The sequence below is a fragment of the Coccomyxa subellipsoidea genome (assembly GCF_000258705.1).
Source record: "Coccomyxa subellipsoidea C-169, whole genome shotgun sequence".
Lineage (NCBI taxonomy): Eukaryota > Viridiplantae > Chlorophyta > Trebouxiophyceae > Coccomyxaceae > Coccomyxa > Coccomyxa subellipsoidea.
In genome coordinates this window covers 1,269,009-1,289,888 of record NW_005178034.1, presented here as the reverse complement: position 1 = coordinate 1,289,888, position 20,880 = coordinate 1,269,009, and the positions used below count along the sequence as shown (strand labels likewise).

Genomic DNA, 20,880 nt, shown 5'->3' with positions numbered 1-20,880 from the left:
ACTTTTCACCTCTCTTGTCTCTTTTCATTTTAGCCTACATTTCTTGTGGAACTCCCTTCCAGGCGCGGAGCTTCCAGGCGGGCCATGGCTAGGCAGACGATTGCTTGGAATCCCACCACGATTGGGCACCGCACCAATGTTCAGCTGCTTCACGCTGGCCACAAATTTGTTCCCGCTGGTCGATTTGCTGCTCATGGCAACCAGGTCCGCTGCCCCACAAACAGGGCAAAGTTAAACTCATGCTCTCCACACCAAATTTATACCGGTATGAAAAGCAGACCCTGCACCAGTCATTCTCACCTTGCCGTGCTGTGAAAATGTCTGACAGAGACACCGCAGGCTCTGCACTCATTGATTCTGCATACTTGTCCACCAGAGACTCGGCTTCTTGTGCAAGGCCCTCATCTTTCAGGCGGTCAGCCCGCATGAAGGAATGCATGAGCACCTGCACACACATTTTCAATTGAGCTGCTACCTTAAAAAGAATATGAAAGAGATGAAAGAGATGGTCAGGAAAATGATTACAATTTCATAAATATTTCAGGGAAGGACCTTGGCGCGCTCAATCAGCATCTGTCTGCGCACGCTGTACTCCTGCCTCAGGTCGGTGTCAACTTCCGCCATAGCTGCCATCTGATTAGCCACAGATCCCTCCCAATAATCAACATCCTTACATGAAATTATACAGTAATCGAAGGCATTGCCCTCGGACCACCATCCAAACTAAATTGTAAGAGCAATCTGAGCAATTGTGTCCTGTAAAGCGCATGCCAACCTGTTCTGTAGAGAGGCACCCCTGTGGCAGCAGAGGGGAAAAGAAAGACTCTGGAAGGGTCTGAAGTATTCGTGGCAGCCGCTCATTGGCAGCTGAAAGGAGTGGCCTTGCAAGCTCACCATCGCTGTTCACCTCGAGCAGGCATGCAATCTTGCACAACTGCTGCGACACCTCAGCCACATCCGGCGAGACTGATGCCTCAACACGTTCTGCAACCAGAGAAACACATAAAGGGTGTTCACACGTAGCATTCTAATGATAAAACCAGCAATGCCTCAGACGAAGTGCATGCATGCAAAACCTTACCTGAGTTGTCCTTCCCATCTTCAAACTTCCCCTCAGCCGTGATCGGCTTGGCTGAGACAGACAGCAATCGAAGAGCTTGCACCGCTGCCACAAGTCGCTCTAAAATGTCGATACGGGCTTGGGCATTGCTGCATGACACAAGGACACTGCATATAATAAGGAAGCCACCGGATATTCAATGATGAAAAGCAACAATGTAGCTTCATTGAGTGTGCAAGCTCAGCTGACCTCGCTGGGTCCAGAACCCCATCCAAGGACGTCAAGGCGCGGTCAAGCTGACACTTCTTGGAGTCTCTCTCAGAGCGTGCACAGCAGAGCACAGCTTTCACGGCGGCCTGCATGCATTTGACTGATAGCATGACTTCACGGTCTTCCTCTGATAATTCACGGCAAAACTACTGAGGATGTAGGAAATGAAATAGAAAAGAAGCATCTCACCTTCACTTTTCCTGAGCTGTATCCTGGCATACGGTCCCCGTGCTGCAGTATGGCACTACACAGCAATGTGCACAAATCTCGAAGATTGTCGGTGGGCTCTGAAGATCTGATATCCTTGTCAGAAAGTTCATTGGAATCCCTGCACGGCGTTAAAAACTTTGATTCTAGATCACTGCATTGCACCATTGAAAAGTAGACAAAATTTCTTACATGTGCGACACACTCACCAGAACTCATATATCCGTTCCAATAACACATCACTTCTGTTCATTTTGCAAGTGGTTCTAAAAGCGGCGTCTTAAGTTCCCTGTAGCTAAGGCTTGACCAGATCTGGAGGTTGCTCTCGATCACTCACTGGTTCTTGGCGTTGGTGGAAAATCGATCAGTGATAACAATCTCCACTACAGCACCGCACAGGTTGAAGAGTTGTACACAAGAGCTGTTCCCACAGAATGAAGCCACATTCAGACTCTGTGAGCAGGAAGCTGCCACCGAGTGGTCCACCCCGTCCGGCACGTCTTGACAGTCCAGCTCAATGACTTGCTGAAAGCTCCTCTATATTCATAATAGCCGGATGTCCTGCACAAGACAGTGTCGTTGAGTGTTAAACTCGCAATCCCTTGCTCTTATATATGAGCATGGTCTGCTGCATATCTCGACTTGCCAAAGTGAAGTGTTGACTCTTGAGTCAATATACCGAGATATCGGGGGCATTAGAATGACGGACTCTTCAAAATAGCAAGTATGGGTTGAATTACGCGAGAGCACGCGCAAAAGCCATCGCTAGAGCCCCTTTGCCTGGGCTGCAGAGAAAAGGCACCAAGCGATGCAGCGCTCTTTAGGAGCACCTACACAGGCCCATCATGTTGGATCCTTGGTCTGGGTGCCTGAACGCAACGCTTTGGATGCTCAAGGGCATAAGAAGGCGGCAGGATGGATTAAGGGCCGCGTGGTGGCAGAGAAGAAGAAAGCAGGGGAGACTCTACTGGAGGTCCAGACAGACGCGGGAATTCAGACGCTTGCTCCTGCGGAATGTCCATTGCAGAACGAGAGGGACGACACTGTGGATGACCTTGTGAAGAGCGATTTTCTGCATGAACCAGGGTACTTGCTCCACCTGTCATGCATCTCGTCAACCACCAGCTGCACTTCAATACACGCAATATTTGCATATTTGGCTTGTTAGTGCCGGCTCAGCTTCATTACTGGTCTCGTTCATTCCATCATGCATGCGCAGGATCCTGCACACTCTGCGCGTGCGCTACACCTTGGACATGATATACACCTACAGCGGCAACATTCTCATTGCGGTATGGAGCTTTGCTGCAAGACTTGCAATCAACACAACTTCTGCATATCGCAACATGACACTGATGTGCACCAATGCTGACCTCACGATTGATTTGGCATCCAGGCGAATCCGCACAAGCGCTTGCGGCACCTGTATGGGGCCAGAATGATGACGCAGTACCGAGGCATCCCGCTTGGAGAGCTGAGCCCCCATGTGTATGCCATAGCCGAGCAGGTGGGCTCCTGTGGCTACACAAGCGCATGCTGGCTGGTCATGACGCCTGTTCAAAAGTCACACACGCTGCACACCTGTTGGAGCCACATCTGCAGAACAACAGTTGATAAAAGGCTAGCTTGATGCTCTGTCTGACTGCTGTTTGCTTGCAGGCATTCAATGCTATGATGATAGACGAGCAGAAGCAAGCTATCCTCATCAGTGGCGAGAGTGGCGCTGGCAAGACAGAGAGTGCAAAGATGGTCATGCAGTATCTTGCGCACAGAACTGCACCGCTGCAGTCACCTCAAAAGCCTGGGCAGAAGCCTCAAATCAAGTCTCAGCATTCCCAACAGTTCCAGTTGGAGGACATGAGCAAGCAGGCACCCATTGAGGAGCAGGTCTGCTAAGTTTGAATGAAAGCTGCGTTTGGTGGTGCAATGCATGCATGAATCAAATGAGTCAATGTGCTGGATGCTGCCTTACATGATGACGATGCCTTCCATTTCACTGTAGGTGCTCGAGTCCAACCCGCTGTTGGAAGCTTTTGGGAATGCAAAGACAGTGCGCAATGACAACTCCTCCAGATTTGGCAAGTTTGTGGAAATTGATTTTGACGGCGCGGGGAGGGTGTCGGGAGCCAGCATCAACACGTACCTGCTGGAAAGGTCGCGTGTGGTGTCTGTGAATGCCCCAGAGCGGTCATACCACATCTTCTACCAGCTCTGCGCAGGGGCCACTCCCACCCAGAGAGAAATGTACAGGTGTGCAGCACACTTCTGCACAGGGGTGCTTTCTTCACCACCAATATTGTCATGACAACTTGGCATTGGAGTCGGGCTGTCTTGAAGGATGATATCTCCATGAGGTTGGTGGGAGCTACTTTGATGATGACGTGCCTTCAATTCAGGCTGGAGCAAGGCGCACAAGGGTTCAGGTACCTGAGTGAGAGCCAGAGCGACGCGGCACCTTGCTTCTCCTTGGAAGATGTGGACGATGGCGAAGCCCTGCGCACCACACTTGATGCCATGCAGATCGTGGGCATAGGTAAGGACACTACATTGCATCAGGACTCAGGCTTTTGCCATCATGGCAATGTGTGATTTGAGTCTTGCCTGTGCCTATGTGGCTGAAGGACTAAGCTATGCTTGTTGCTGGACAGGTGAGGCTGAGCGCGAGGCAGTGCTGCGCACTGTGGCAGCCGTCCTGCACCTGGGCAATATCACCTTTGTGGGTGCTGCAGACGAGGGTGCAGCACCGCGCGACAGCTCAGCAGAGGCTGCGCTTGCCGCTGTCGCCGACCTCCTGCAGGTGTGCTCCAAAAGATGCGCATGTCTGCCTCGCCGTGCTTCACAACATGTTATTTTCCAGAAGCGTGTGACTTGCCATGTCATTCTGCATGTCCCCATAGCTTTGCCCTGCAGACGGGTGGTTTTGGTGTTATCTGAAACTGCAGTGCTCTGACCACCACTGCTTCTTGGCATATCAGGTGGAGGAAGAGACACTGCTGCAGGCGCTGACGTCGCGCGCGATTGAGACGGTAGGCGAGCGCATCGTGAAGCGTCTGGACGCAGCGGCCGCCAACGCCTCTCGGGATGCGCTGGCGAAGAACCTGTATGCGCGCCTATTTGACTGGCTGGTGGCGGCCATCAACCGCAAGATCAGCGCGCTCGGCACCGGGCAGCGCAGCAAGCGCTCTATCGGCATCCTGGACATCTACGGCTTCGAGTCCTTCAAGGACAACAGCTTCGAGCAGCTCTGCATCAACCTGGCCAATGAGCGCCTGCAGCAGCAGTTCAACCAGCATGTCTTCAAGGGAGAGCAGGTGCGTGTGTGTTGCTGGGAGGAAAGGCGAGAAGGATTCTAGATTTATTTTTTGGCTTCCCCTTCCTACTTTTTTTGCTAAATGCCAGAATTTTAAAGCATTGGAGAGTCATGTCGACTGTTGGTGCCGCAGGAGGAGTATGCGCGAGAGGGCATTGACTGGAGCTATGTGGAGTTCATCGACAACCAGGACTGCCTGGACGTGCTGGAGGGGTCTCAGGATGCGCCATCTCTGGCTGTGTTTCCCCTCATCGACGAGGCCTGCAGGCTCCCCCGAGCCACATACCAGGTGTGCTGTGTACACATCACGCATCTTGCTGCCATTTCAAGAATTACTATCAACAGCAGCATGCATGGATACCCCATTACCCTGGTGCCCTGTGCACCTCTTTGACTACCTAATGTCGGTCTTATTGCCTCATGCAGGACCTGGCGCACACGCTGCGAACAAGGCTGGCTGACCATGGGCGGTTTGTTGCACCAAAACGGCCACAGCATGCTTTTGCGGTCGAGCATTATGCTGGGCGGGTCACATACTCTTCAGAGCTCCTTCTGGACAAGAACAAGGTACCTTACTTTGAAATATTCAAGTGCTTCACAGTGTCCAAGGCTTATTCTCAGCTTTACTTTTGGTACCTTTATCAAATCTTCTCCCAAGTAATTGTGACTCTTGTGTGCAGGACTTTGTGGTGGCAGAACATGTGGGTCTGCTGCGGTCTTCAAAGTCGGATTTCATCCAGGAGCTCTTTGCAGAGAGCAATGCCGAGCTTGCAGAGGCCGCAGCCATCGCTGGTGGCAAGGTGATGCGGCGAGGGACAAAGAGCGCCTTCAAGCTCAACAGCGTTGGCGCTCAGTTCCGCAAGCAGTTGCAGGTGCCCGTTTCTCGCATCACTGATCCTATTGTGCTCGTTGATTGTGTGCAGCCTAAGGCAGGCTTCTTACGTCATGCATCTGGAAGCCATAGCTTACTGTGAGGAATGGATTGTGCTTGCAGGGTCTGATGGGCACGCTGAAGCAGTGTCAGCCACACTTCATCCGCTGCATCAAGCCCAACCCCCAGTCGAAGCCAGGTCAGCTGGCGCCACAGTATGTCCTGGAGCAGCTCAGAGCAGGAGGCGTCTTGGAGGCTGTGCGGATTGCATGCGCTGGCTTCCCCACCCGGAAGTTCTTCAGGTGAGTGCAAGTGCACGGTTCAGCTCTCAGTCACACTAGAAGGAGTTGGGCTTGCAGCGTCGCCAAGAGTGTCACGTGAAATTTTTTATCCTCACAAGATCGAGCTCATGTGTTTGTTGCAGGCCATTTGTGCAGCGGTATATGATCCTGGTGGCCAACGGGCGGGGCGCATATCATCCCATGGATGTCGAAAACATGGATCAAGCGCAGGCAGGAGAATGTGTGCGGAAAATCCTGCAGGCTGCAAGGGTGGACGGCTGGCAGGTGCCCTCTTGAACTTACACCTCTTCATTGTTGTCATGCTGTTCTGGGCAATGACTCACACTTCTCAGTGCCAGGACATTCTGGTCGTTTTCTGGGCAGACATAAGCTTGCCGCATCATGATGACGGTTTCATGGGTGCAGATTGGAAAAACAAGGGTGTTCCTGCGAGCGGGGCAGCTTGCGCAGCTGGAGGGCGCTCGAGGTCGGCGGCTGACTGCATCCGCTCTCACCATACAGGCCGCTTTCAGGTGCATTTTTGTGTCTGCTTTTTCCTGAGAACAACCTCACAATATGGCTGTGACCATCATGATGTGCCAAATGTATTGATGGAGGTATCGTGAAATGCTTTCATGCACTTGCAGGGGTCTCATGGCGAGGCGGGCGCTGCGTGATGCTCGGAAGGCGGCCACTCTCATTGCGGCTACATGGCGCGGCTACGTGGGCAGGCGGATGGCACGCCAGCAGCGCCGCGACAACGCCGCCACCCGGATCGCCGCTGTCTGGCGATGCCACAGGGCCCGGAAGGCCTTCAAGGCCCACCAGGTCTGCTGCAGCTCTGCCTGTGCCAGACATAAACAAATGTGGGCGTGTCATTTCTTTAGAGCAAGGAGTGTATCATTGGGATCATGGTGTGCTCCTGTCAAATTTGCGTGGTGCGCAGGCCAATCGGAGAGCAGTCATCATCCAGGCAGCCGTGCGCGGCTACCTCACCCGCAGCAGCTTCAGGAAAGCGACAGAGCTGGGCAAGCGGCAGGCGGCCCGGGCTGCCCTGCAAGCCAAGCGGAATGGCGCTGCCGTGGTCATCCAGAAGCATGTCCGCAGGCGGGCGGCCACCAAGAGGGTGTGTTTCCAGGCAGCTTGGCTTATCTTCAAGAATTGAGGCACCTTAACAGTCTTGGACAGAGCAGACTTTCTCTTGGCTGTCCATGTGAATGACAGCATGTGCTGGGTGGCGGTGACCAGGTGGCAGCAATCCGCAAGGAGGCGGCAAAGTGGCAGGAGCTGGAGGAGAGCAAGCACTTCCTGGAGGCTCAGGTGGCGCAGGTCAGGTCGCGCGAGCAGCAGGAAGCCGCGCGCGCCAACGACTTTGCCGCGCAGGTTGCACGGCTGCAGAGCCAACTCGCAGCTGCCAAGCTGGACGTCCAGACCGCCCGCGAGCAGGCTGCGCTGGCCGCCATCGAGGCTCCTGTAAGCTGCTTGAAGACCCCCCTCTATGGACTTATTGTTGGCATGTTAAAGAGGCAGTGCATGATTCATTTTGGCAGCTCTGGGAGGAGAGCGAAAGTTATGTGCTTGTGTCATGTCAGTCCTCGAGGACGGTGGTGGAGGCTGGCAAGGTGGCAGAGCTGGAGGCTGCGCAGGCTGCGGCGCAAGCTGCTCTGCTGGCAGAGATGGACCTGCTGCGGCGGCAGAAGGCTGCTGCCGAAGAGCAGGCCCGACGACTGGAGACACAGGCAAGGGCCCCTTCGCACCAAATTCCTTATGCATGAGCATATTGCCTTCAATCAGTTGTCACTCACGGTATCTTCCTGATCTCCAAAACAGCAGTATGAAGGCAGAAAGTCAGGTCTGAAATTGTTTCCGCTGTTGTGCAGCTTGGCGAGTTGGCGTCTGCCCTCAGAGCAAGCAGGGAGGAGGTTGCCGCACAGGTGGCAGCTGCAACTGCCAAGGACCGCGAGAACAGCCAACTGTGGGAGCAGGTGCGTTTAAGTCCTCTTCTACGCAATTCTTAGACGCGCACCTGGAAAAGTGTGCGAAAGTCATGGCATGTACTTCATGACAAACTGGAACTGCGTGTAGGTGAGGAGCGCTGCGGAGGAGTATCATGCAGAGTTCGCCGCCAAGGAGGCCACCATAGCCTCCTTGACTGCAGAAGCTGAGGCTGCGCGCTCACACATGCAGGCGGAGATCGACAAACTCCGGTCCGAGATGGAGGTGGGCACTCATTCAATTGTCATTTGAACTTTCTCTTGGTACTACCGTCTGTTCAGCAATGCCACTTGTCACTCAAAATCACACTACTACTGGTGCCTGCCACTGTCATGTCAGGGGCTTGGGACCCTTGGACCCTTAAATGTCACCTCTAATCACTTCTTGGTAACATCTAAAGTCAGCGCTGAACATTTGTCCATTCAGACTCATACATCTGCTGTAGTCTGCGTGGCTCACGGTGTTGAGCATTGAACAGGCGGAGGTGGCGGCAGTGAAGGCCGCGATGCAGAAGCGGGTGGAGGAGGCGGTGGCCGAGACAGAGGCCAAGGCGAGCGGTCTGCGCGAGGCGCGCGAGAAGAACGTGCACTTCAGTGCGCGCGTGGTCGCGCTGAACGCTCGCGTCGCGCAGCAGCAGAAGGAGGCGCGCAACCTGGCCGCCATCAACGCCTCCCTCACCGCCGAGCTGGAGGAGCAGCGCTCGCTGCGCTCACGCCCTGCAGACCCCGCCCACGAGAATGGTGAGCAGAAGGAACTGTTGGCCTCCTTCCTAGCCGGGTTGTGAGCTCCGCTGCTGCTGCGGCCATTTGCAGCCACTACATCTGCACAATTTCTAAACACAGTATGTACAGCAGCTGTGTTGCTGGACCGGTCTGGTTGGCTTGAGTGGGTGGTTGTGGGTGTGCAGGCAACCGCCGCGAGAGGGAGATGGAGACGCCGACAAAGCAGAGGTTGATGGGCTGGCGGGCAGACATGCAGGCCACCAGCTCAGCTGGCAGCCAGCTGAACGAGTGGGCCGGCCTCACCCCCGAGCAAGAAGCACTTCTGGCCGCCCTGCAGGTGTGCTGACAAGGCCATTCTGCCATACCTTTGCTTACATGTATTCTGTTGCTTGATGCTCCTGAGATGCTTCATGAATCTTATGATAGAAGGGGCCTCTTGTATGTTTCTGCCACTAAATAGAATTTTGACTGTGCCCAGGGTGGCGCCATCGCACGTCGCCTGCCCATCCTGCAGATACAGCATGGTGCATCTGCCAGCGACTCTATCGGCATGCCTGTTGCCGCCTGGCTCCTGGGAGAGTGCCTGCTGCACTGGGCCGTCCGCTGGCGACCTGCTGAGGCAAGCCTATGAGCTGCTCAGTAGGACATGTGACCCAAGCTCTCGGTTAATATTTACACGGTACCTTGGATCACCTTCGTGCATATCCATTTTCCTGCCCTGAACATGCATATGCTGCCATGAGCAGGTGGATGTGGCAGCTCTGCGGCTGCGGGACTCTATCCTGACTAGCGCCGAAACGGAAGGATTGACCTACCAGGGCTACTGGCTCTCCACCACCCTCGCCTTGGGGGCCTTCCTGAAGGCGAGCTCCTGAGGAAGAAAGGAAAACCATGCAACCTCTTTTTATTCAAGACCTTTCGCAGCATACTGTGATCCTTTTCGCTGTTTACCTGCCATCTTCCAATACGCACTGTGGTGGTGCTTGCAGGTGCGGTCCATTGGCAAGCGCGACTGCGGCAATCTATTCAAGCTGGGTGATGACATGATCCAATTCGGCGGCCTGCATGCCCTGCTGGCGGCCAGCGTGTCCGACATGCTGCCGGTCAACGTCAGCATCCTGCTGTCCGACGATGCCAAGCGCCTTGCGCGCGCGGCCACTGCAAAGATGTCCAGCTCGGGCATCCATGCCTATGATGAGATGGCGGCCGCCTCCACCAAATCCTTCGAGGGCCTCATGAACTCCCCATGGAAGGTGCGTTCAGCAGTGTGCTGTCTTGGCGGTGTCCGTCTTGTTCAAACTTGATATTATGAAATCTAGGTTTTCCTTTATTCTTTTGACTATGCATTTGGTGGTGGGTGAGCATCGGTGCAACGTGTAGTGTGTTCAATCAAAATGCTGTTGGTGAATGCATTGAGCGTGTGGGCAGGGGCTGCTGGGCGGCTTGAGCAACGTGCTGGAGACGCTGAAGGGAGAGGGTGCGCCTCCGCCGGCCTGCCGAGCGGTGGTGCACGCCGCACTGCGCTATGTGGATGCAGAGCTGCTCAATGCGCTTATGCTGCGCCGCGATGCCTGCTCCATCTCAGCTGTCAAGGCGCTGCAGGTGCAGTAATGCATTGTCAATTATCTTACTTCTTCATCTTCATCTGTTGAGAATAAATTAAGCCCGAATAACGAGAATCCTACATGGCAATGAATTCTGGCATCTGCTGGCACACAGCATGGACTGCACAGCCAGTGGTGGGCAGATTTTTAGCATTGGCCTGAGTCTGTCTTGTGCGGGGGACAGTCTGGCCTGGCAGACATCCGAGCGTGGGTGTCCTACATGGGGGCAGCATGGTGCGGCGAGGTGGCGGATGCCGAGGCCGCACTGGAGCACAGCAGCCAGGCCGTGCGCTACCTGCTGGTCGGCAAGGATGACTGCGTCAGGAAGGCCACAAAGGTCTGCCCCACACTCAGATACGACATGAAGGGCTACTGCATTCCACCTGCAGCTCACACATATATACCGTAGCTAGCTGTTAATTGACAGCACTTACTCGGCTTTGTCTGCGGTTATGTTACTGACAAGGAGTGTCCTGCCTGACATCTTGAAGTGCTTGGTCATGGTAATCATCTGATTGACGTCGGTGATGTGCTGGCTCAGGGCTTCGACATCACTCCAGACCTGCGGCGCATGTGCCCCAGCCTGACCCTACAGCAGATCTACAAGCTGACAGAGCACCACCACGATGACTGGATCACCGGCAGCCAGACCACTGACATACTGGTCCTCCTGCAGACCCTCAAGCGCATCGTGGACAACACGGTGCGCTGCTTGTTCCAACAAGAAACACCCACTTTGGTCAGCTCACTGCTCCTGGAGGCTTAAAACACTTGCATGAAGAAATGCATCTCTCTATTGTTCCTGGAGCATTCGGAACACATTTAATATAGACATTCATCTCTCCTCAGCGGCTGTTGTGGTGTCGGCAGGGTCCCTCGCAGCCAGGGTCGCCGTCTCAGAAGAGCTCGAGCGCGAACGGGCCCTTTGCCAGCCCGGGCAACAGCAACCCCTTTGCCACGCCTGCCAGCGTCACCTCCCACCACTCCCTGGAGGACGAGGAGACCCTCCTGCTCGACCCCCAGGTGCCGCATGCTCCACCTGCCATGCCTCTTGCATGCGTTTGTCTCCAGTGCCGACGCTCTGAAGGAGATATCGCATCCTACCACATGTGTCGTTATGATTGAAGAGTACAATTTACCAGGAAAAAGAGAGTGGTGTCTACCCATATGCCTTATTTGGTCCTTGCCTACCCATGTGTGCTGGCACTACATGATCAGCTCTTGGCTGAGACTGTGTGGCGCTGGTGTGCAGGCGGCGTTTGTGCTGCCGCGCAAGCTGCTGACCGACGCGGCGCGCTACTTTGTGCAAGCGCCCAGGGCTTACCACAGCGCGGCTCCGGGAGTCAGCCTGCTGGACCGCATCGAAATGTGCTGCCGCTCGGACGTGCAGCTGCCGCGGCACCTGCGCGACAACCCTGAATTTGCATTTCTGAAGGCGGCCGCCTGAGCAGCCTTGTTTTCTGCCGGCGAGCGTGTCACTTACTATTAGATTCACTGGGACATGACTTTCGTTTTGAAGTGCAGTTTTAATTAGGGGTGAGGGCATTCGGGAATGGGGTTAGTTGACTGAGACAAAGACCCCAAGCATTGCATGTGGCTCGGGGACTGGCGCACCCGGTATGATGTGCTGGGTGCACAATTTGGTGTCAGTCAGCTTTGTAGTATTACTACTCCCGCAGCAGGTCGTATGCATATTCTTTTGAAATTGTACATTTGGACTGAATGCTACTCTTTTCCTTTGCAGATATTTGGTGTGCTTTGGGGGTGATAGTGAGGATGTCGGAAATCATAATTAGCACAGATGCCACATTGTTTAGGTGAAGTATGTGCAATCCTTGAAATTCCACATGGTAAATCATCTGGAAACCACTGCATCTGCATCTGCAGAATCAATACCAATCCTGAGCTGTGGAGATGTACATGTCCAGGATGCAATTGGCCGTGTCAATTACTTGACTCAGATACCATAGCCTCTTAGCTAAGGATTATCTCCAACCACTTCAACATTTCTATGCTGTTCTCGATGTTGGAGGGCAGGATCAAATTGAACTAAGACCTCTCATTTCATGGCCCTCTTTGAAGCAGTCCAATTTAGTGTCTGCGCCACTGCCCAAACACTCCGAAGCCCAGTCGCAACAGATTGTTCTCTTTCTGTGGAGTCCTCATTGCAAGACTGTCCATCTGATGAGCTACCTCCTAAATATAGTTGTAGAAGCCAATGCTTTTATCATCTGATGCTGATGCAAGCCTCCTCCCATCCTGCTGCCAGGCGACGCTCCACACCTACAGCATGAGCAAATTATGTCACGCCCTAAAAAGTCTCCTTGGAAAGTTTAATGCGGCTCAAAAAGCACTTTGCAGGATTTCCAGGACGGTCCGCACTCTTACCTGATCGGAATGCTCTGTCACGGTTTGGGAGCATGTGCGCGTTTGTAGATCCCATAGCTTCACTTTGGCATCGCTGGAACCAGTAGCAAAGGCAGTGCCGGAGGGATGGCAATCCACGCTGAGCACCCAGGACTCATGCCCTGCATGGGTAGTGATCCTTCATTACACTGAGGGAAGAGCCGCTGGAGGTGGGTGAAAACAAGGATGCACACAAAGTCCTGTTTAAACAGTACATCTAGGGGCGTAAACACACCTGAGAAGGCTTCTATGAGTGCAGCATTTTCCACATCGTACAGGTGAGTGTGCATGTCATCGCAAGCTGTCAGAAGCATCTGAGAATCTGCGGCAGAAGCACATTTCTCTTAGGTGCATCTTCTTAGCTCAAGTTGCTTACAACAAAGCTCCACATCATCTGCTGCAATTGATGCATTCCCCAGCTTGATCCTGCCCAGCAAGCTCATCTGAGCTGCACCTGGTGTGAAGCATACGTCTCGTACAGGCTTGTGATGCCCTGTGAGAGTGTTGAGGAGTTTCCCGGCCGGGACATCAAAGACAGCGATGGTGCCATCCATGACACCGCATGCCAGTCTCCTCCCGTCGGGGCTGAACGCCACGCTCAGAACAAACTTGTCCTTCTTGAACTTCTCATCCGCCTGTGCCAGATCATAGCAGAGGCTTCACCACAAGTGTCGGCTTGCTCACAGTCACCCTGACACACTTTCCATTTCTGTGCTTTCCTGAGATATGCCCTCAATGGAAATTCCTCACCACTGGGATGCCCAAGTGACCCTTGGGCTCTGCATCCTCAGCACTCCACAGTGCCACCTTACTGCTGCTGCCCCCGGCTGCAGCGACGATGAGCGTGTCGCTAGCAGGGTGGAATTTTATCTGCCAGGTCTCTGACGGCGGAGTCTCAATGACCGCCTTTGTGCTGTTGTCCTGCAGTACACCCCAATTATTGGTGCCATGCGAACAAGCGAAAGATGAGTTCCCTGGCAAGGGCGTGTGCCCATTCCTCTGCTACGGTTGCCAAGCTTTCCAGCCCACTACTCACCTGGAGGTTCCAAATGCGAATGAAGCTATCCAGAGCGCTTGAGGCAGCGTATGTGCCCGTGACATCAATCGCCACAGACACCACTCCCAGAGTATGCCCCACGTATGTGTGAGACTCCTCCATCACCTCCGGCTGTTGTTCATCTAAGATAGTCCATATTTTGACACTCTCATCCACCGATCCAGATATCAGAGCGCTGCTGTTGGGCACCCATGTCGAACACCAGATGGCATCGTCGTGCGCGTCCTCCTTCTTGTGAATGAGTGTAAGGCGGGAATTACCCATCTTCAAGTTTACATATGAACACAGAGCAGTTCCAGGATCTTCTTGCAAGGCCACGCCTGTAAGATATGGTCGCCCAGATCACTTGCAGCAGTTGGATGTCCTCTTTCTACCAAAAAAAGGATTTAATAGAAGACTTCTGGAAGATTTTAATTACTTATTCTGCACCACAGATTCACCCCTGTAATTTCCTGGACGTTTGGTGCACACATCTGCTAGCTGCTGTGCAGTGCCTCAGTGGGCATGGGATAATAAACAATGCCATAACGGGCATGGCGTGATTCCAGTCTTCTATCTGCAAAAGTAGGTCTGTATTGATACAGGCGAATGTTGATATTTCCCTCTTTATCTGCAATCTTTCATGGCGTGATTTGCCCGGTAAGCTCACACCTTCTCCATCAACCACTTGAAGGGCGCATTGTTGAGTACTTGATACCTTTCCAGAACATTTGTTAGAGAAATTTGAATTGATGTCGCAGGTTTTGAGCATTTAAACACACAGCAGACCTCATCTGTGCTGCTGTCCAAGGGCATGACCTGGAACATTGAGATCAAAAACTGGCACGCTGTTGCGGCATGGACCTGGGATGCAGGCGATGATGTTTGTGGGATATGCCGTATGCCATTTGACGGATGTCCCCCTGATGGCAAGTACCCAGGGGAGGACAGTCCTGTCGTGTGGGGTGTGTGCGGGCATGCCTTTCACCTGCAGTGCATAACCAAATGGTTGTCAGCACAGACAGAGCAGCGGTGTCCATTCTGCCGACGCAACTGGGAGTTTAAGGCTGCTGCAACAGCTGAAGGAGGTCCAGGAGCCAATCAGCAGGCAGCTTGAGCTGCCACACAGGACTTGGAGGTCCCCAAGAGTCAGCTTTCGCGGTAGCTACATTAGCTACATTGAGACTCTAGACCTGTCCCGGCATTCGATTCATACCTTGAGCTGTCTTGAGGGGAAGAATTTCCTGGGATCTCAAAGCGGTGAATGACTTCTATTGTCTCCTCCTTGCCCAGATTGTCCTTTAGTCCCAGACCAGAAGATGGGGAGATGAGGGTAGATGGTGCACTGCAAGCACCAGATATATCGCAGATCCGTACCTTCACTGCTGAACCAAAAATTGGCAGGTCTCCTTGCTGTGCGTAATACAAGGGGACTGCCATTGGGGTAGGCTTTGCAATTGAAAGGCTGGAACAATTAGTCGGCAGTCACCGGTGCTTGAGCTCCAGGCAAAAGAGACATCTGTTGAGCTAGCTTTGAGTTGCTACAGAAATGCCAGCAGGAAACTGAAGAATCGGAACGGTCCATCATATAATGGGAAAATTTTAAACTCTCTGGCAGCCTCGAGGCTGTTAAATCGATAACTTTGCTATCCACAACTTGAATGCCAGCGAGTCTGTGTACCATGATGATGAGTGGGGTATGCAGTGCGGCGAGCGCCCCTGAGTGAACCTTTTCGCCGTCTGACAGAAGATTGGCAATGCCGCATTTGCCGCTATTGTCTGGCATAGAGCACTTGTGGCTGCTAGCCAGTACTTTGGCCCTTCTGGTAGCGACCTGAACTTCATTGCTACAGTGCGCTGCAGAATGGTCATCATGTTATCACCTAAGGCCTTTGGTTCGGACCTGGGCCCGGGCACCGGCTGCCGAGCGGCCCCGGTGCTGACATCATGATGCCACAGTGTGTAAATTAATCTTATGATATATTGATGCCCAGCCACTGGGGCGGCAGTAATGCGAGGTCTCAAAAAGGTTTTGCAGTAATGCGAGGTCAAAATGAGAGATTGGCTTCAATTGTCATCTAGATTGTCTTCAAGATCTTGAAGAGGCCCGGCCCTGTCAAAAAGGACTGCCTGCGCCGGCAGCCGCGTGGCGGGACCGATGGGCACTACTATTATTATTATTATTACACGCTTTTCCTGCCAAGAGGCAAGGTGCGTCCTGCAGACAAGCTGCTGTTGAAGGCTGCCATAATCCTACCCATTGTTGGACTCGCCAGATCCAAGCAAGACCCAATCAACCATGGGCACGGTGCTCAGTATTTATATCGCCCCCCGCCAGCCGGGGCCAAAATGGGCACTATAGGGATGGTTTATTCTGGAGACTACCTTTTAAAGTTGATGGGGTGTAGCATCCATGCAGTACCGCATTGTAGAATTGATCGTGATCAACAGCTTCAACTCTTCGAAGTCAAAGTGTGCATGCGGCGTGTGGCTTGGCGCCAAATTTGGCGCGGCAACAGATACAGGCGAGCAAGAGGCGAGGGCGAAATTGGGCGCTCGATATCGATGCGCTTCGACGCAATAAAGAACGAAGACGAGTATGACACTGAGTCAGGCAAGATTGGTGATCGCAGCATTTACCTGGATCACTGGAAGTGCATGATCCGTCCTTGAAGTTGGCCTACCTCACGTTAGAACTTCACGTGGACTCATGTGTTCCTTCGTCATCTTTCCAGAAGCATGAGAAATCGTCCTTCGGACGATAAAAATTAAAGAGAGACATTCAAGCACCTCCGTCAGTACATGATTGAGAATAAGTAGCGTTCTGAGGCTCACTGAAGGGTATCGAACTATGGCAACGAAAGCAAAGCCCTGGTCCCTTCAAAGACTATTTCTCGCGTTTTGCTTATTCCAGGCATTTTTAGATCATCAGGAGGCCTGGGCGCAAATTGCTATTGCCGAAGAAGGCGAGTGGCCTGCAAGCCCTATTCTGCTGACCTCACCTGATCTGTGCTGCTCCACCGACACCTCTTCTGTTTTATTCAAGCAATTCCGATTCAACGTCGCAATCTTTAGCCTTGAGCATTCCAAAGAGTGGCTGACAAGCACCAAATCACGCAGGACCACTGCCCTTACCCTTGCTCCAGGACGTGCTGTACAGAGAGCCAGCTGAGCGCATCCAGCTGTTGGGCAAGATCAGCGATGCAGAAGGCAGCCTCTATCGCAGGTTCTTCAGTCCTGCCCACATCCGCGCAGCCTCCCAAGTGAGTGCTCTGCTCTGTGCTCAGCTGCGCTTTGTCAGTCATTGGCGCTGCTGTCCTTGCGAAGGAGGCTGCTCGCACGGTCAGCACCTCCAATTCTTTCTGCAGCCTAGCAGCACCTGAAGACTGATGCAATGAGTACGTGGCGTGACAGATCCGTCGCTGGATGAAGGATGCTGGGATGCGCACCTGGCAGGATGGCGTGGGCAACGTGCACGGCCGCATAGATGGGCGTGCGCGCGACGCCCCTGCCCTGATCTCCGGCTCCCACTACGACACGGTCATGGACGCTGGAAAGTACGACGGCGCTCTGGGCATTATCGTGGCCATTGCCTCTGTCAAAGCCACCATCCTGCAGGTGTGCTGCCACAGACCTTGTGCCGTCTCGATTCCTGTCCTAATCGAATGCTTCTTAGGGACAAAAGTACAAAATATTCTAATCAACTCCTGGGTCACACATGGGCCTGAATTGAAGCGACCATGGAGCTTCTGAGGGGATTAATATGGTCTGTGGCAGGCTGCGTTGGCGACGCGAATCATGACGCCTGAGGAGGTGAGGGCGGCGGTACGCGAGTCGGCGGATTTGGGGCAGTGGCTGGGAGCCAAGGCGCACAACCTGTTTGCCACGCCCATGGAAATCATCGCCTTCAGCGACGAGGAGGGCGTCAGGTGATCACACAGCCCTGCTCTCGCCGTCCAACATACCGCACCCCAGTTCAGTAGCATGCTCAGGCGTGCAGACGATTAGTTATATCCGCGGTACTTAGCCTCAGCATGGCATGTGGAAAATGGTCAGGCGGCTGAGAGGGCAGTGTGGGGAACAGGTTCCAGACGACGTTTCTGGGCAGCCGGGCGGTGACGGGGCAGCTGGTGCCCTTGGGCATGCTGGACAACGAGGACCAAAACGGCGAGTCTCTGGCGGATGTGCTCTACAAGCACGGCTTCCAGGGCTCCGAGGAAGCCCTGGCGCGCACGGCCTACAGCCCCGAGCAAGTCCGAGGGTGCGCCGCGATGGGAGTCCTTGCTTCTGCTAAAACAAGGGCCGCTCAGTGTCATACTTCGCAGCAGTGGACAGTAAATACGAGCAGGCAAGATGGAAAGGTAGTGAGTGGTGGCTGCAGGTATGTGGAGGTTCACATGGAGCAGGGGCCGGTGCTGCAGGCACGCGGCTATGCGCTCGGCCCCGTGGCGGCCATCGCTGGCCAGACGCGCCTGGCCGCTTCTGTCATTGGCACGCAGGTGCCCTCCCTCGGCAACTCTCTGCACTCTCATCAGGACACATGTTAAGAAAAATTCACAAGACTGTGCTTGGAAAGCATCACTACTTCTGGAATCAGCTCTTGAGACCGGTGCATTGGTGTCGCAGGGACATGCCGGCACAGTGCCGATGAAGCTTAGGCAGGATGCGGCAGCCGCTGCAGCAGAGACGGTTGTGTGGATTGAGCAGCACTGCGGGGGCGGTGCAGGGGGAGATGAGAAGACCGCAGATGCAGCAGAAGCCGTAACAGATGACAGCCTGGTGTGCACCACCGGCTCAATGGTCCTCTGGCCAGGGGCCAGCAATGTCATTGCTGGCGCTGCAAACTTCAGCGTCGACATCAGGTGTGGTTCGTGCATCACAAGGCCTGCTTTTCTGCTTAAATTGGTGGTTCATGGACGTGTCTGAACCATTTACATTAATCTCTTCAGCTGGACGGATCCTTGGAAGAACTACCTGGAAGACATGCCAATATGCAGGCTCACTCAGATATGTGACTGCTGCAGGTGCCGGTCTGACGAGGTGCGTAAAGCCACTACCAAGCAAGTCATCGCCCAACTGGAGACCATCTGCCAGAGGCGCAATGTCAACTGCAGCGTAGAGATAAAGCACGAAGCTCCTGCGGCCGCCTGCCACCCGGACATTATTGCTGGCCTCATTGATGCCTGCCGCGAATCAGAGCAGGTGAGCACTAGTCTTGGTGTGAAATTAGGCTTACAAAGTCCTGAAGCCTGGTCACTTGGATATCCCCCTGGACGGCTGATGTGTTGTGATCAGTATTTAAACTCCATCAAGCAGTGCTGCAAATGCCAGTTGGCAGCATTTGCAGAGGGTGAGGGTCTGGGAGATGCTGGACTATTGCATGCATGCAGCAGATGCTGATGTGGGTGCTGGGCTAATGCAGCTGACGGCGGACATTCTGGAGAGAGATGAGCAGTGCCAGGCGGAGTGTGACAGTGAGCTGAGCAAGGTGTCCAACTCCACGCCCCAGGACGTGGCTGGAGAGCTGCTGGACCACGCCAACTGCGGCGGCACCGGCAAGAGCAGCCGCTGGGAGCCGGGCAAGGCGCCTGTCCTGGTCAGCGGTGCCGGCCATGACGCCCTGCCCATGGCCGAAATCACCAAGGTGCCATGTCCATCTGGCTTCCACGCTAGTACAGCCATCTTTCGTTGACAGTGTCACAGCCTGGGGTGGATATTTGTGAGTGCGACGGTCCTCACTGCCTTGTCTTCTTCTGTCATTAGCGCTCCTTCTTTTCTGGTCATGGTTGGCACTTTTCAGTGGGTCCGAGTCCCAGGCCTCAACAGACAGTGCTATATGCTGCAGATGGGGCTGCTGTTCGTGCGTGACCGCCGAGGCATCAGTCACTCACCTCTGGAGTACGTTGCGGACGAGGACATTGCGGCTGCCGCGGTGGCCTTGTATGTATACCTGCAGAAGGAGCTTCTGTAGGACACTCAGCACATGGTGCAAAATGCATCCCTCGTGCAGAAACCACGTTCCTGTTGCTCGTCTGTATCACAGTATACGCAATTAGCTGTTTGCTGAGTGGGCGTCCGATGACAGCCGGTGCGCAAGATTCTTGTGCCAGCACGGCAGAGGATCTGAACAACGCAACTCATATCCAATGATACTTCATCTGCTGAGAACTTGCTGTCAATTGCTGTCAATCTGCAGGGTTTTGCAAGCCAAGTGCAGCATGAAATTGAAGTGTGAAAAGCGTGCGTTTGCTGCTAGGACTTGAACGGCTTGTGCCCTACATCTGCCCTTGAGGGTTGTACTATGATGCTCTGATCAGAGCTGTTGAACTTGATCACCCTGTGCCTGACGACAGTAACAGCACTGCTATCACTATGATTCACATGCAAGTACTTTTGAGATGAGATTTAGTGCGCTGAAGCAATCACAGCATGATGCTATTGTAAGTGTTGCCTTGTACGCATATCCATGCCAGTGTACATTGTGCGATTTGTGGCATGCCATTGCGGTTTGTGTGCGGAGGGCATGGATTGACTGAGTGGAATCTGTCAGTAATCATGCAATGATCAGTGATGGTATAACATTGAATGGGTGCAGTATGATCCTTGGATTGCGAACCGATCACCAAAGTATTTGTAAGATGACTGATATCTTGAGTTTTCTTGCGAGCAGTATAGGTGGCCTGGTACTGTGGGATCTACTGGACTGGGCAGGCTCACGCTTTGCCATCCAATGGCATTAATGCTGTTTATCTTTCCGATTAGGACAGTTGGGCATTGCAATTCCTTATTCTCAGTGAGAGGGAAACTCAGTGGGCTTGTCTTCCACCCTTTAGATTCCAGTGCATCCCCTCATGCACGGTGATGTCAGGGGTATTTTGTAACCACCTTTGGTCCTTCATGCAAACCGTAGGCTATAGCTAGCTAGCGCTGCAGCGCATGGCTCAGCTCGCCACTGGCAGATCGGCTCCAATGGCATGCATGCAGCAGCTTGCCAATGCCAATGGTTAGTTGCCATAGCATTCAATGACTGGATCATCACTGACGATTCATCAGAGCACTGTTGAAATTCACCAGTTGAGCTCACACTAAATTTTAAAAATGCTCCCAAAATTGCTCAC

The 20,880-nt window shown here is 53.6% G+C and overlaps 4 protein-coding genes across 4 annotated transcripts; 3 read left to right on the top strand and 1 right to left on the bottom strand.

The window, feature by feature from the left end:
* Nucleotides 1-2,345: 2,345 nt before the first annotated feature.
* Nucleotides 2,346-11,767, top strand: COCSUDRAFT_47698 (hypothetical protein; the record flags this gene model as incomplete). The annotated part of the gene is made up of 29 exons (XM_005647282.1): nt 2,346-2,623; nt 2,757-2,829; nt 2,934-3,044; nt 3,197-3,424; nt 3,540-3,787; nt 3,934-4,070; nt 4,186-4,334; nt 4,513-4,848; nt 4,981-5,136; nt 5,274-5,414; nt 5,528-5,719; nt 5,842-6,020; nt 6,143-6,284; nt 6,426-6,532; nt 6,647-6,827; nt 6,946-7,125; nt 7,248-7,472; nt 7,880-7,984; nt 8,085-8,219; nt 8,473-8,734; nt 8,902-9,053; nt 9,195-9,335; nt 9,463-9,579; nt 9,706-9,969; nt 10,145-10,318; nt 10,505-10,657; nt 10,862-11,023; nt 11,191-11,343; nt 11,573-11,767. 29 exons carry the CDS (start codon nt 2,346-2,348, stop codon nt 11,765-11,767), a joined length of 5,076 nt encoding a protein of 1,691 aa, XP_005647339.1.
* A 333-nt stretch (nt 11,768-12,100) lies between these two features.
* COCSUDRAFT_29396 (WD40 repeat-like protein) lies at nt 12,101-14,215 on the bottom strand. The gene is made up of 6 exons (XM_005647281.1): nt 13,763-14,215; nt 13,477-13,647; nt 13,181-13,361; nt 12,962-13,048; nt 12,709-12,848; nt 12,101-12,603 (listed from the first exon to the last, which is right to left on the bottom strand). Exons 1-6 carry the CDS (start codon nt 14,045-14,047, stop codon nt 12,517-12,519), a joined length of 951 nt encoding a protein of 316 aa, XP_005647338.1. The 5' UTR covers nt 14,048-14,215; the 3' UTR covers nt 12,101-12,516.
* A 140-nt stretch (nt 14,216-14,355) lies between these two features.
* On the top strand, nt 14,356-15,131 carry COCSUDRAFT_24026 (anaphase promoting complex subunit 11). Its single transcript, XM_005647280.1, has 2 exons — nt 14,356-14,422; nt 14,524-15,131. Exon 2 carries the CDS (start codon nt 14,577-14,579, stop codon nt 14,877-14,879), a length of 303 nt encoding a protein of 100 aa, XP_005647337.1. The 5' UTR covers nt 14,356-14,422; nt 14,524-14,576; the 3' UTR covers nt 14,880-15,131.
* A 1,205-nt stretch (nt 15,132-16,336) lies between these two features.
* Nucleotides 16,337-20,415, top strand: COCSUDRAFT_66397 (amidase). Its single transcript, XM_005647279.1, has 10 exons — nt 16,337-16,728; nt 16,883-17,025; nt 17,177-17,380; nt 17,540-17,691; nt 17,847-18,023; nt 18,144-18,261; nt 18,389-18,624; nt 18,787-18,964; nt 19,185-19,406; nt 19,608-20,415. Exons 1-10 carry the CDS (start codon nt 16,614-16,616, stop codon nt 19,731-19,733), a joined length of 1,671 nt encoding a protein of 556 aa, XP_005647336.1. The 5' UTR covers nt 16,337-16,613; the 3' UTR covers nt 19,734-20,415.
* The last annotated feature ends 465 nt before the right edge of the window (nt 20,416-20,880 follow it).